The sequence below is a fragment of the Triticum urartu genome, chromosome 2 (assembly GCF_003073215.2).
Source record: "Triticum urartu cultivar G1812 chromosome 2, Tu2.1, whole genome shotgun sequence".
Taxonomy (NCBI): domain Eukaryota; kingdom Viridiplantae; phylum Streptophyta; class Magnoliopsida; order Poales; family Poaceae; genus Triticum; species Triticum urartu.
Window position 1 is genome coordinate 30,538,674 of NC_053023.1, and position 11,327 is coordinate 30,550,000.

General features: G+C 44.3%; 1 protein-coding gene and 1 pseudogene across 1 annotated transcript; one reads left to right on the top strand and one right to left on the bottom strand.

The window, feature by feature from the left end:
* Positions 1-1,990: 1,990 nt before the first annotated feature.
* LOC125534862 (probable LRR receptor-like serine/threonine-protein kinase At3g47570) lies at positions 1,991-2,955 on the top strand. Its single transcript, XM_048697927.1, has 3 exons — positions 1,991-2,408; positions 2,531-2,719; positions 2,774-2,955. The coding sequence occupies exons 1-3, from the start codon at positions 1,991-1,993 to the stop codon at positions 2,953-2,955; spliced, it is 789 nt and encodes a 262-aa protein (XP_048553884.1).
* Positions 2,956-6,850: 3,895 nt separating this feature from the next.
* On the bottom strand, positions 6,851-8,055 carry LOC125534863 (annotated as a pseudogene).
* Between the last annotated feature and the right edge of the window lie 3,272 nt (positions 8,056-11,327).

Here is an 11,327-nt window from a genome sequence, read left to right on the forward strand (position 1 = left end):
GCACAACTTGGGCAATCTTAGGCACATACAGCTTGGGACAAACTACTTAAGTGGCATAATACCAAATCAATTGTTCAACAACACGCCTCTGTTAGTTGGTCTTGGCTTTGGGAACAACAGCCTATCAGGGCCAATACCACCCGGTATTGCTTCCTGTCCCATGCTTGAGTACCTCAACTTGCAGGCAAATCAGCTTTCTGGTCCGGTACCTCCAACAATTTTCAACATGTCCAAATTACAGATTATGAGCCTCGTGGGCAATCGGTACTTAACAGGATCCATCCCTAGCAATCAAAGCTTTAGTTTGCCCATGTTGCAACGGTTCCTTGTTGGTCGCAATAATTTCACAGGTCGAATTCCATCAGGACTTGCATCATGTAAACACCTCAGAGATGTTTATCTATCCGGAAACTCCTTTGCAGACTTCGTCCCAACATGGCTCAGTAAATTGTTGCATCTCACTGTCCTTAATTTAAGTGGAAATGACCTCATCCGTTCAATTCCAAGTGAGCTCAGCAATTTGACTATGCTCAGTGTGCTTGACCTCTCACGTTGTAGTCTGAGTGGAAAGATTCCGGATGAATTAGGACAAATGAGTCAACTCACGCTTTTACACCTTTCAGAAAATCAACTGACAGGGTCCTTTCCAGCTTTTGTTGGTAACCTATCCCAACTGTCTAGACTATTACTAGAATCAAACTATTTAACTGGACCAGTCCCAACATCTATTGGGGACCTCAGGGCCCTTGAGTGGTTTGATATTGGAAGCAATCCTCTTGAGGGAACACTTGATTTCTTGGCCACTTTCTCCAACTGCAGACAACTCCGATACCTTGCCATATACAACTGTTCGTTCACCGGGATCATTCCTGATCACATTGGAAACCTCTCTAGAAGCTTGACACACTTTGATGCAGGCACTAATCATTTAACTGGCGGTTTCCCAGCACCAATATCAAATCTAAGTGATCTAAAAGTAATAATCCTTTATGAAAACCAATTAAGAGGCCTAATCCCTGAATCCATAACACTATTGAAGAATCTCGAGGCACTTGATCTAACCGGGAATAGCCTTTTTGGCTCAATCCCATCACAAATTGGTACCTTAAATAGATTGCACATATTATCTCTCCAAGAAAATAATTTTTCTGGTGCCATCCCAAATGGTATTGGTAATCTAAGTATGCTAGAAATCATTTCACTAGCATATAACCAGCTGTCTTCAACCATACCTGAAAGCTTATTCCACCTCAGTAACCTTCGTCAATTATTTCTATCTAACAACTCCGTCACCGGTGAATTGTACTCTGATCTTGGTTCCATGGAAGCAATAGACACGGTAGATATATCTGCCAACAGCTTGGTTGGTAGCCTTCCGACTTCATTTGGACAACATGGACTGTTAAGCTACCTTGATCTATCACACAACAAGCTGCAAGGTACAATCCCAGAATCTTTCAAAAAGTTAGTTAACCTAGGGGCATTGGACCTATCTTTAAACAACCTTTTTGGTACTATTCCGAAGTATCTGGCCAACTTTACTTTTCTGACTAGCTTGAACCTCTCTTTCACTAAGTTCCAAGGTGAAATACCAGATGGAGGTATTTTCTCAAATATCAGTGCGGAATCTTTGATGGGAAATGCCGGATTGTGTGGTGCCCTGCGTCTTGGATTTTCACCATGCCTTGGCGATTCTCACCCAACCAACAGACACTTGCTAAGATTTGTGCTCCCGACTGTCATAATAACACTTGGGGTTATAACAATTGTCTTATGCCTAATGTTCAGAAAGAAAAATAAGCAGCAGCCAAATGTTACGACTTCTCTTGGTATGGCTGATCTGACCAGCCATAGATTAGTATCCTACCATGAGATTGTTCGTGCCACTGAAAATTTCAACATGGACAACCTACTTGGAGTTGGAAGTTTTGGCAAAGTTTTCAACGGCAAACTGGATGATGGTTTGGTGGTCGCAATAAAAGTGCTCAACATGCACTTTGAGCAGGCCGTGAGGAGCTTTGATACTGAATGCCAAGTGTTGCGGATGGCTCGGCATCGCAACTTGATACAGATACTGAATACCTGTTCCAACTTGGATTTCAGAGCTCTGCTGCTCCAGTACATGCCCAATGGTAGCTTGGAGGCACAATTGCACTCTGGAAATAGTGAACCACTAGGATTCATCAAAAGACTGGACATTATGCTTGGCGTGTCGGAGGCAATGGAGTATCTGCACCATCATCACGGTCAAGTTGTCCTACACTGTGACCTGAAGCCTAGCAATGTGTTATTTGATGAGGACATGACGGTGCACGTCGCTGACTTTGGCATTGCGAAGTTACTTCTTGGCGATGACAACTCCATGATCTCAGCAAGTATGCCAGGGACAATCGGGTACATGGCCCCAGGTACGTACTTGCTACCACATGCCAGCAAGCCTTGCAAAGGCACAACTATCCCAATGAAATTTTTTCGTGGGTTAGCTTATCACTTTGGTTAGCTCATCCTAATGATTTTTTTTCTTGAACAGAGCTTGCATACATGGGTAAGGCTTCACGGAAGAGCGACGTGTTCAGCTTTGGGATCATGCTGCTCGAAGTCTTCATCGGGAAGAGGCCCATGAATCCCATGTTTATCGGGGAATCCAGCCTCAGGCAGTGGGTTTCCCAAGCATTTCCAGCAAGGCTCGTCGTTGTCGTTGATGAGAAGCTGATGCAGGGTGAAGGGATAAGCAACCATGGCTTTCATCAGTAGACCAATATTCCTCCATCAGCATCGCCTTCCACCGCCTCCAACACAGACTTTCTTGTATCGGCGTTTGAGCTGGGCCTGGAGTGTTCGAGCGACTCACCTGACCATAGGCCGAGCATGGACGAAGTGGTCGTGAAGCTAAAGAACATCAAGAATGATTGCTCTGCTTCCATGGCAGCAAGGCTCGGGGTTCGGCAGCGTTGATCAAAGCATCGGTTTCTTTTTATCCATGGAAAATATGGTTGTGCTGCTAAATATTTTAGCAGCATCTGAATATTTGTAACGGAAGTTGGTTGTAAAGCAACAGACAGTCAGTAGCTCCTGAATCCTTGTAATTGCATTCACTTGTAATCAACAATCAGGCAGTCAATAGCTCCTCAATCCTTGTAATTGCATTCAGTTGTAATCAACAAATCAAACAGTCAGAAGCAGCAGCCATTGAGTTCTGGTAAGTGTAGTAATGGACACATCAGTCTATTGACTTATTGTAAGAGCAAGTACAATAGAACTGAGTCAGCGGGCTATAAGGAATAAACTAGTATATTTCATCGATGTTTCTTGAAATAATACAAATCATTGTAAGCAATACGATTCATTAGGCCAACACTCAGGTGTCCAAGTTTGAATCCTAGTCATCTTGGCTGACATCCTGCACTTGGTTCTGACTGAACCTTTATTATGAACTCTCTCAGCTAGTCAACGCTGAGGTGTCCAAGTTGTAATTGTGCAGCCTGCAGGTTGGAGCAGGAGCACGTAGAACGTCTTCGTGCAGACTGATCTGTCAGCTGGTTATCTCCTAGCCTCATTTCCTGGTGGTAGCCCGATTAGGAAAAGACAGGTTTGTTTAAGCTTCGACAGCTAGCTCTCAGCTGCGGAGACCTCCCGCTCAGACCCCCTGCTTGATATGGCGGCGGGAGCTCCTATTCAGTGCACCGGGCGTTCGGAGAAAATAACTCAGGATTTCAAGAAAGTTGCGGAATGTGAAAACTTTCGTGAATTCAAAAAATGTGCATGGTTTTATAAAATGACCGTGGATTCCAAAAATGTGCATGATTTGAAAAAAATGTTTGTGAAACGATAAGTCCTCACGGATTCAAAAGCTGTTTATGATTTTAAAAAAATGTTCTTTTATTAAATAAAATGTTTACAAATTCCATAAATGTTGATGAGCTTTTAAAAATGTTTACAATACTCAGAAAATGTTCGGCAATTATGCAAATTGTTCCCAAATTCAAAACAAATGTTCATAAAATTCAAAATGCTCGCTGATTCATAAAGTATTCATGAACCAAATAAATGTTCGTAAAAAAACGTTAGTGAATTTCTAAATTTGTTCCCAAATTTCAAAAAAATGATTACTATTAAAAAAGTGTTGATGTATTCCACAAAATTTCCACAATTTAAAAAAATGTTCATGAATTTGAAAAATATTCATGAATTAGTAAAAACATTCACAGATTTAAAAAATGTTCACGTCTTCGAAAAACTGCTCATGTATTTGCAAAATGTTCATCATTTCAAAAAAATGTTCACAATTTCATAAGATGTTCAGGTATTTGAAAGATATTTTCAAATTGAAAACTAAGAGTAAACATAAAGCAAAAAAGGTATGAAAATTAAAAAAATAAGAAAAAGAAATAGAAAAGGAAAACATAAAATAAAAAGAAAGAAAGAAATACAAGAAAAAATGGAAAAACGCTTCAGGGAAGGTTCACCTGCCCAAATCCGGTGGAGATAAAATGGGGAAATGGGCCAGCCCATACAAGTAACCAGCCAGTGATGGGGGTATGCGCGCCAAATAGGAGGCGCCCAGTGCGCCCGTTCGATCTGCCGGCAGAGCACGTCATGACTGGCGAGTTCATGTTTCCTGGCCCACTTGTGATTGATGTGTTCCACACACACAAAAAAATCTAATTATTTCTATTTACATTTACAATCTGAAAGAACAAGGTAAATAAAACAAACTTTTTGCCAGGGAAATAAAACACATTTTGAATCATGTTCCGACACCTACGAGGTAAATAAAACATAGTTTTTGTGATTGCTAAAGAACCTTTTGTTCCGGTTTTCTCGGCCATGCGAGGTGCTCAAGTGGCAAAACCGTTTTTGGCATATCAACCTTCCAGTGCCTTTGGTTGTTGTTGTTGGTGTTGTTGTTTCGTTTTGGTATTTCTTTCTCCCTGCTGGCAAATGGGGCCCAATCACCTGTACGTTGATGTGTCAAGATTTCATCAAAACCATGTACACATCGCATGAAAACCAGCCAAAGTGGTATGAGGGACTAAAGTTGTTTGCTTTAAGAAGTTGAGGGACTAAGTTTTGATGGTTTTTAAGTCGGGAGACTATTTGTATACTTTTAAGATAATTGAGGGGTGAAAATATACTTTTCCCTTAATTTAAATGCGGCAGTTAATAAGTAAGTAATTTAGTCGAAAATATTTTCAAATACTAGTTTATGTCAAAACACCAGTTTAGTCAAACACACTTCGTATTCAAATACCCCGGGCCTTGGTTCTGCCTAGAAAAGAAAAGGATGGTTCGATCTTTCCCACAAGTAAGAAAATAATGGTTTAATCTACAATGTGCCTTCACCCCTTTTTTGGGTCCAATCTCCCCGCCTGTATGACAAACCGACATGATCCACGCAAATCATGCGTGCTTGTAAATTCATTGTGGTATTACAGATCCAGGTAATTAACCATCAAGTAACAATTGTGCTAGCTTGGTACAGTATGTATGATGACCGAAGATGTAGCAGGTACAAAAGCATCATGCTTCGCTTGGTATGGGAATGAGGAAAGAGGAAACCGGTGTACTACACACATACATAAGAGAAAAATTCACTATAGGTCCATTTACTTGCACTGGTGTTAGCTTTAGTCCCAGTGGTTACAAATACCCGTAATACGGTCACCAAACTTGCCCTAGGGGATCATCTACGGTCCATTATACGGTTTTGTGTACGTATGCGATGAGTTGGCCCGAGTCAACCGATGCCAAGTGTGCTTTGACTGCCACATGTGCCCAGCTCACTCGAATACGCAGGGAACCAGGGGTGTTTTTGCAAAATGGCAGTTATTAAAAGATCCTCTCCCCACCTGGTCGGATCGAGGCCACTCCCCTGCTTCTCCCTTCTCCCTTCTCCCCTGGTTCGTCGTCGCTGCCGAGGTGGTTCGTCATCTCCGGCGTTGGCGAGCAGGACGGTGATCGCGTCGCGCAGGACCATGTTGCTGCTCCAGCGATGGAAACGGTAGCCTTCCCAGCCCGCCGCCGCCAGCTTAGACCCCGAGAGGATGGTCAGGAACGTCTTCTCCGGCGAGGCGCTGGCAGGGACCGAAGCTGCTTCTACTTTTGGCGGGTTGGCGGCAGAGTCCAAGGGGAAGAGCAGCCACGACAAACGCGAGTTCCGCTCCGTGCCAGCCTCGTCAGGCCGTGGCAATGAGCCTCACGCTCCACCTCATGGCAGACGATGGTCGTGTCGCGCCTCCACCCTCCTCACCCCGGTGCTGCCCAGGCATCGGCTCCAAGCTCGCACTATTCCGGCGCTGCCCAGGCATCGGCTCCAAGCTCGCACTATTCTGGCGCCCGCGGAGCCGCCGGCTGCCGTGGAGCTAGAGCAGGATGCCGGCGAGACAGCGCAAGCTGAGCATGAGGCTCCGTTGATCACAACCAACTTGGTCGATGAGGAGATAGACTTCTTGAACTTGAAAGTGCAGTAGTGGACGCCATGTCTGTCGCCCTGTCCATGGCCGAGATCTGCTCCGCGTACCCGACCTCCGGTGGCCTCTACTACTGGAGTGCCAAGCTCGCCGGCAAGGAGTGGGCGCCAAGCCCGAGACCTGCTCTGCTCGTTGCACCGCCTGGCGCGCGACCTCTCCGCGGCGAGAGGCCTCAGGCCTGCACCGTTCTTGCGCTTCATGCCAACCGTGATGTGCACAGGTAGCCATTGGTTCGCGCCAAGGTGACCGTCGCAAAGGGCGACAACGAGCTGAAGAACTCGCACATCGGCAAGAACCTCCACCTTCACCCGATCGCCATGGTGGGGGGCAGGTTTATATTTCAGGCGATTTTACAAAAAAGCCCCTGGTTTCAATCGTATTCAGGAGGACAAGTGTGGGGACGGCGATGTGACAGTCAGCGCCCGCGTGGCTTGAGTTGACTGAGACCAGATCAGCGAATACGTATAGCAAACCGTATAATGGACCGTAGATGACCCCCTAGAGCAAGTTTGGTGACCGTATTGCGGGTATTTGTAACCACAGAGACTAAAGCTAATGCCAGTGCAAGTAAATGGACTTGTAGTGAATTTTTCTCCATACATAACACTGATATGTAGTAGGGCCGAACACACATGCCAATATCAATGACGAGGTTGCTGCGCCCCTCGCGCAGGTACCATGCAAGCAGAGTAATCCTTCTTGATGTTCTTCAGCCTCACAACCACGTCGCTCATGCTCGTCCTCTGATTAGGGGAATCGCTTGAACACTCAAGACCTAGATGAAATGTCGACACAAGGAAGTCCCCGTTGCAGGCAGTGGAGGACGATGCCGATTCAGCAGTATTTAGTTGGTGATGGAAAACACAACTACTTATATCATCATCTTGCAGCAGCTTCGCGTCGATGATATCGATGAGCTTAGCCGGAAATGATCATGAAACCCACTGCCTAAGGCTGGATTCTCCGATGAACATGTGGTCCGTGGGCCTCTTCCAGGTGAAGACTTCGAGTAGCATGATGCCAAAGCTGAACACGTCGCTCTTCCGTGATGCCTTCCCCATGTAAGCAAGCTCTGCTCAAAAGAAAAATTCAACAGTCAAATGACCAAAGCACTAGCTAACGTCTTGGCAAAGGAATTACAAGAGCACGGTCGTAGCAAGTGCATACCTGGGGCCATGTACCCAATTGTGCCTGGCATACTCGCTGAAACCGTGGAGTTGTCATCACCTAGAAGTAACTTTGCAATGCCAAAGTCTGCAACATGCACCGTCATGTCCTCGTCGAACAACACATTGCTAGGCTTTAGGTCGCAGTGTAGGATAACTTGATGGTGATGATGGTGTAGATACTCCATCGCCTCTGACGCGCCAATCATAATGTCCAATCTCTTGATGAATCCTAATGGCTCACTATTTTCAGTGTGCAAGTATGCTTCCAAGCTACCATTAGGCATGTACTGAAGCAGCAGTGCTCTAAAATCCAAGTTGGAACATGTATTCAGTATTTGTATCAAGTTGCGATGCCGAGCCAACCGCAACACATGGCATTCAACATCAAAGCTCCTCACAGCTTGCTCAAATTGCATGTTGAGCACTTTTATTGCAACAATCAAACCATCATCTAGTTGGCCCTTGAAAACTTTGCCAAAACTTCCAACTCCATGTAGGTTGTCCTCATTGAAATTTCCAGTGGCACGAGCAATCTCATTGTAGGATACTAACCTATGGCTGATCGGATTAGCCATGTCAGTAGGACTCATAACCTTTGGTTGCTTCTTTTTCTTTCGCAACATTAGGTATAAAAAGGCAGCAAAGGCAACAACTGCTATGGTAACAACAGGAAGTATAAACTTGAGGGAGTGTCGACCATGATTCTCGTCTAGACATGGTGAGAACCCTAGACGAGGAGCACCACACAACCCAACATTCCCAATCAAAGATTGCAGGGTCGGGTTTGAGAAAACACCTCCATCTGGTATTTTCCCTTCTAATTTATTAAAAGATAGGTTCAGATAGGTAAGGTATGTGAAGTTGGCCAGGAACTTTGGTATTGTGCCTGAAAGATTGTTGGATGATAGGTCCAATGTGGCTAAGTTGGTTAAGCGGCTGAAAGAGTCTGGGACTATATCCTTGAATGAGTTGTATGAAAGATTTAGATAGGTTAATGACACAGCAAATTGTCCAAATGAGCTTGGGAGGCTACCAACTATGAAGTTACTAGAAAGGTCTATTCCATTCATACTTTGCATATGGCTAAGATCAGAAGGTAATGTACCTGTTAGTGAGTTATGGGACATATAAAGTATGATAAGATTATTAAGATAAAACAAGCTTCATGGTATGGTCGAAGATAGATGGTTATAAGATAGATCAAGTTCCTCCAACATGGTGAGGTTGCCAACGCCATCTGGTATTGGGCCAGACAATCTATTGTCATACAGGAATAGTTTCACAATACTCCTTAACATAACAAATCGTGTTGGAATTGGGCCAATCAAGCTATTTCCATGGAGATCAAGGGCCTCGAGACTCTCCAACTCAGAGATGGATTCTGGGATTTCCTTGGTTAGATGGTTGTGTGCAAAGCTTAACAGAAAAATATTACTTAGATTTGATAGCGTAGCTGGAAGCCCTCCAGTCAACTGGATGTTGACTCCTTCAAATTGTAAGAGATTAGTAGAGAGGTTCCCAACGTAGTTGGGGAGACTCCCAGAGAAATGATTATCAGATATGGCAAGGGTTTGGAGTTGTTGGCAATTGCAAAGGCTGGCTAAGAAACTAAGATCCCCCTGGAGATTATTATCTCGAATATCAAGTTTAAAAAGAGGCATGTTATTTCCGAGTGTTGATGGTACTGGTCCAGTCAGCTGATTTGAACGCAAATTTATGTAAGACATTCCTGACAAATTTCCAAGAAAAGCTGGGAAGGGACCAGTTAGTTGATTTTTTGCAAGATGCAAATTAGTGAGTTGTGTCATTTTACCCAATTCCACCGGAATCTCTCCGCTTAGATTGCAGTATGAGATGTCAATAGTGTTCAACACGGTGAGATTACTGAGCACAGCAGGGATTGGACCACCAATGGCTTGGCCACCCATAGAAATCCCCGTAAGCTGTGGTAGCTTAGCCAACCATGTCGGCACGACATCCACAAAGAGGTTTCCTGCTATATTAAGTATCTGAAGGTGCTTGCATCTTGCAAGGCCCAATGGAATTTGACCCGTCAATTTGTTCTTGAAGACATCAAATTCTTCCAACATGGGGATACTAAAGCTTCCGTTGCTAGGTATAGGACCTATAAGATTATTGTGTCCTAGGCGCATCTCCACAAGCCTAGACATGTTGAAGATGGTAAGAGGTATTGGACCTGATAGCTGGTTATATTTCAAACCAAGAAACTGAAGCATGAGCAACGAGCCAATACCATCTGGTATTGGCCCAGACAGAGTGTTGTTCCCAATGTCTATGTGGCACAGTGAAGGTGTGGTGTCAAATGAGAAATTCGGTGTGAGGCCTGTCATGTAATTTTTTTCATAGAGAGGTACCTAAGGCTACCTAGGTTGCGTAGCTCATCTGGGATTTGTCCAGAGAGTTGGTTGAAATCTAGGATGAGAAATTGGAGCCTCGAGAGGTTTCCAATTGAATGAGGGATGATATCTGATAAAGTATTATGGCCAAGATCGAAATATCTAAGGCGTGGTAACCTTCCAAGATCAGCTGGGATGGAGCCGGTGAGGGTCGTGTTGGTGAGGTTGAGTACATGGAGGAAAGAGAGGTTACCGAGGTGAGGGCTGAGCTCTCCTTGGAGGGGCACGTTCGGCAGCTCCAAAGCAGTGACACGCTGGTGGTGGCGGCGGCTGCATGACACGCCGGTCCAGTGGCAGAAGGACACATCACTTGTCCAGTTATTTGCAAGGATGCTCAAAGGATCGGATAACTGGGATCTGAATGAAGGAAATATGCCCTAGAGGCAATAATAAAGTTATTATTTATTTCCTTATATCATGATAAATGTTTATTATTCATGCTAGAATTGTATTAACCGGAAACATAATACATGTGTGAATACATAGACAAACAGAGTGTCACTGGTATGCCTCTACTTGACTAGCTCGTTAATGAAAGATGGTTCTGTTTCCTAACCATGAACAAAGAGTTGTTATTTGATTAACGGGGTCACATCATTAGTTGAATGATCTGATTGACATGACCCATTCCATTAGCTTAGCACCCGATCGTTTAGTATGTTGCTATTGCTTTCTTCATGACTTATACATGTTCCTATAACTATGAGATTATGCAACTCCCATTTACCGGAGGAACACTTTGGGTACTACCAAACGTCACAACGTAACTGGGTGATTATAAAGGAGTACTACAGGTGTCTCCAATGGTAGATGTTGGGTTGGCGTATTTCGAGATTAGGGTTTGTCACTCCGATTGTCGGAGAGGTATCTCTGGGCCCTCTCGGTAATACACATCACATAAGCCTTGCAAGCATTATAACTAAGATGTTAGTTGTGAGATGATGTATTATGGAACGAGTAAAGAGACTTGCCAGTAACGAGATTGAACTAGGTATTGGATACCGACGATCAAATCTCGGGCAAGTAACATACCGATGACAAAGGGAACAACGTATGTTGTTATGCGGTCTGACCGATAAAGATCTTCGTAGAATATGTAGGAGCCAATATGGGCATCCAGGTCCCGCTATTGGTTGTTGACCGGAGACGTGTCTCGGTCATGTCTACATTGTTCTCGAACCGTAGGGTCCGCACGCTTAACGTTACGATGACAGTTATTATGAGTTTATGCATTTTGATGTACCGAAGGTTGTTCGGAGTCCCGGATATGA

What these genes read in the sequence shown, in the direction of transcription:
- LOC125534862 (XM_048697927.1), top strand. Translation starts at nt 1,991, where the DNA reads ATGCACTTTGAGCAGGCCGTGAGGAGCTTTGATACTGAATGCCAAGTG. An exon ending in AATCGGGTACATGGCCCCAG is followed by an intron (nt 2,409 to 2,530) that starts GTACGTACTTGC and finishes TTTCTTGAACAG; the next exon opens with AGCTTGCATACATGGGTAAG. An exon ending in TGATGAGAAGCTGATGCAGG is followed by an intron (nt 2,720 to 2,773) that starts GTGAAGGGATAA and finishes TTCCTCCATCAG; the next exon opens with CATCGCCTTCCACCGCCTCC.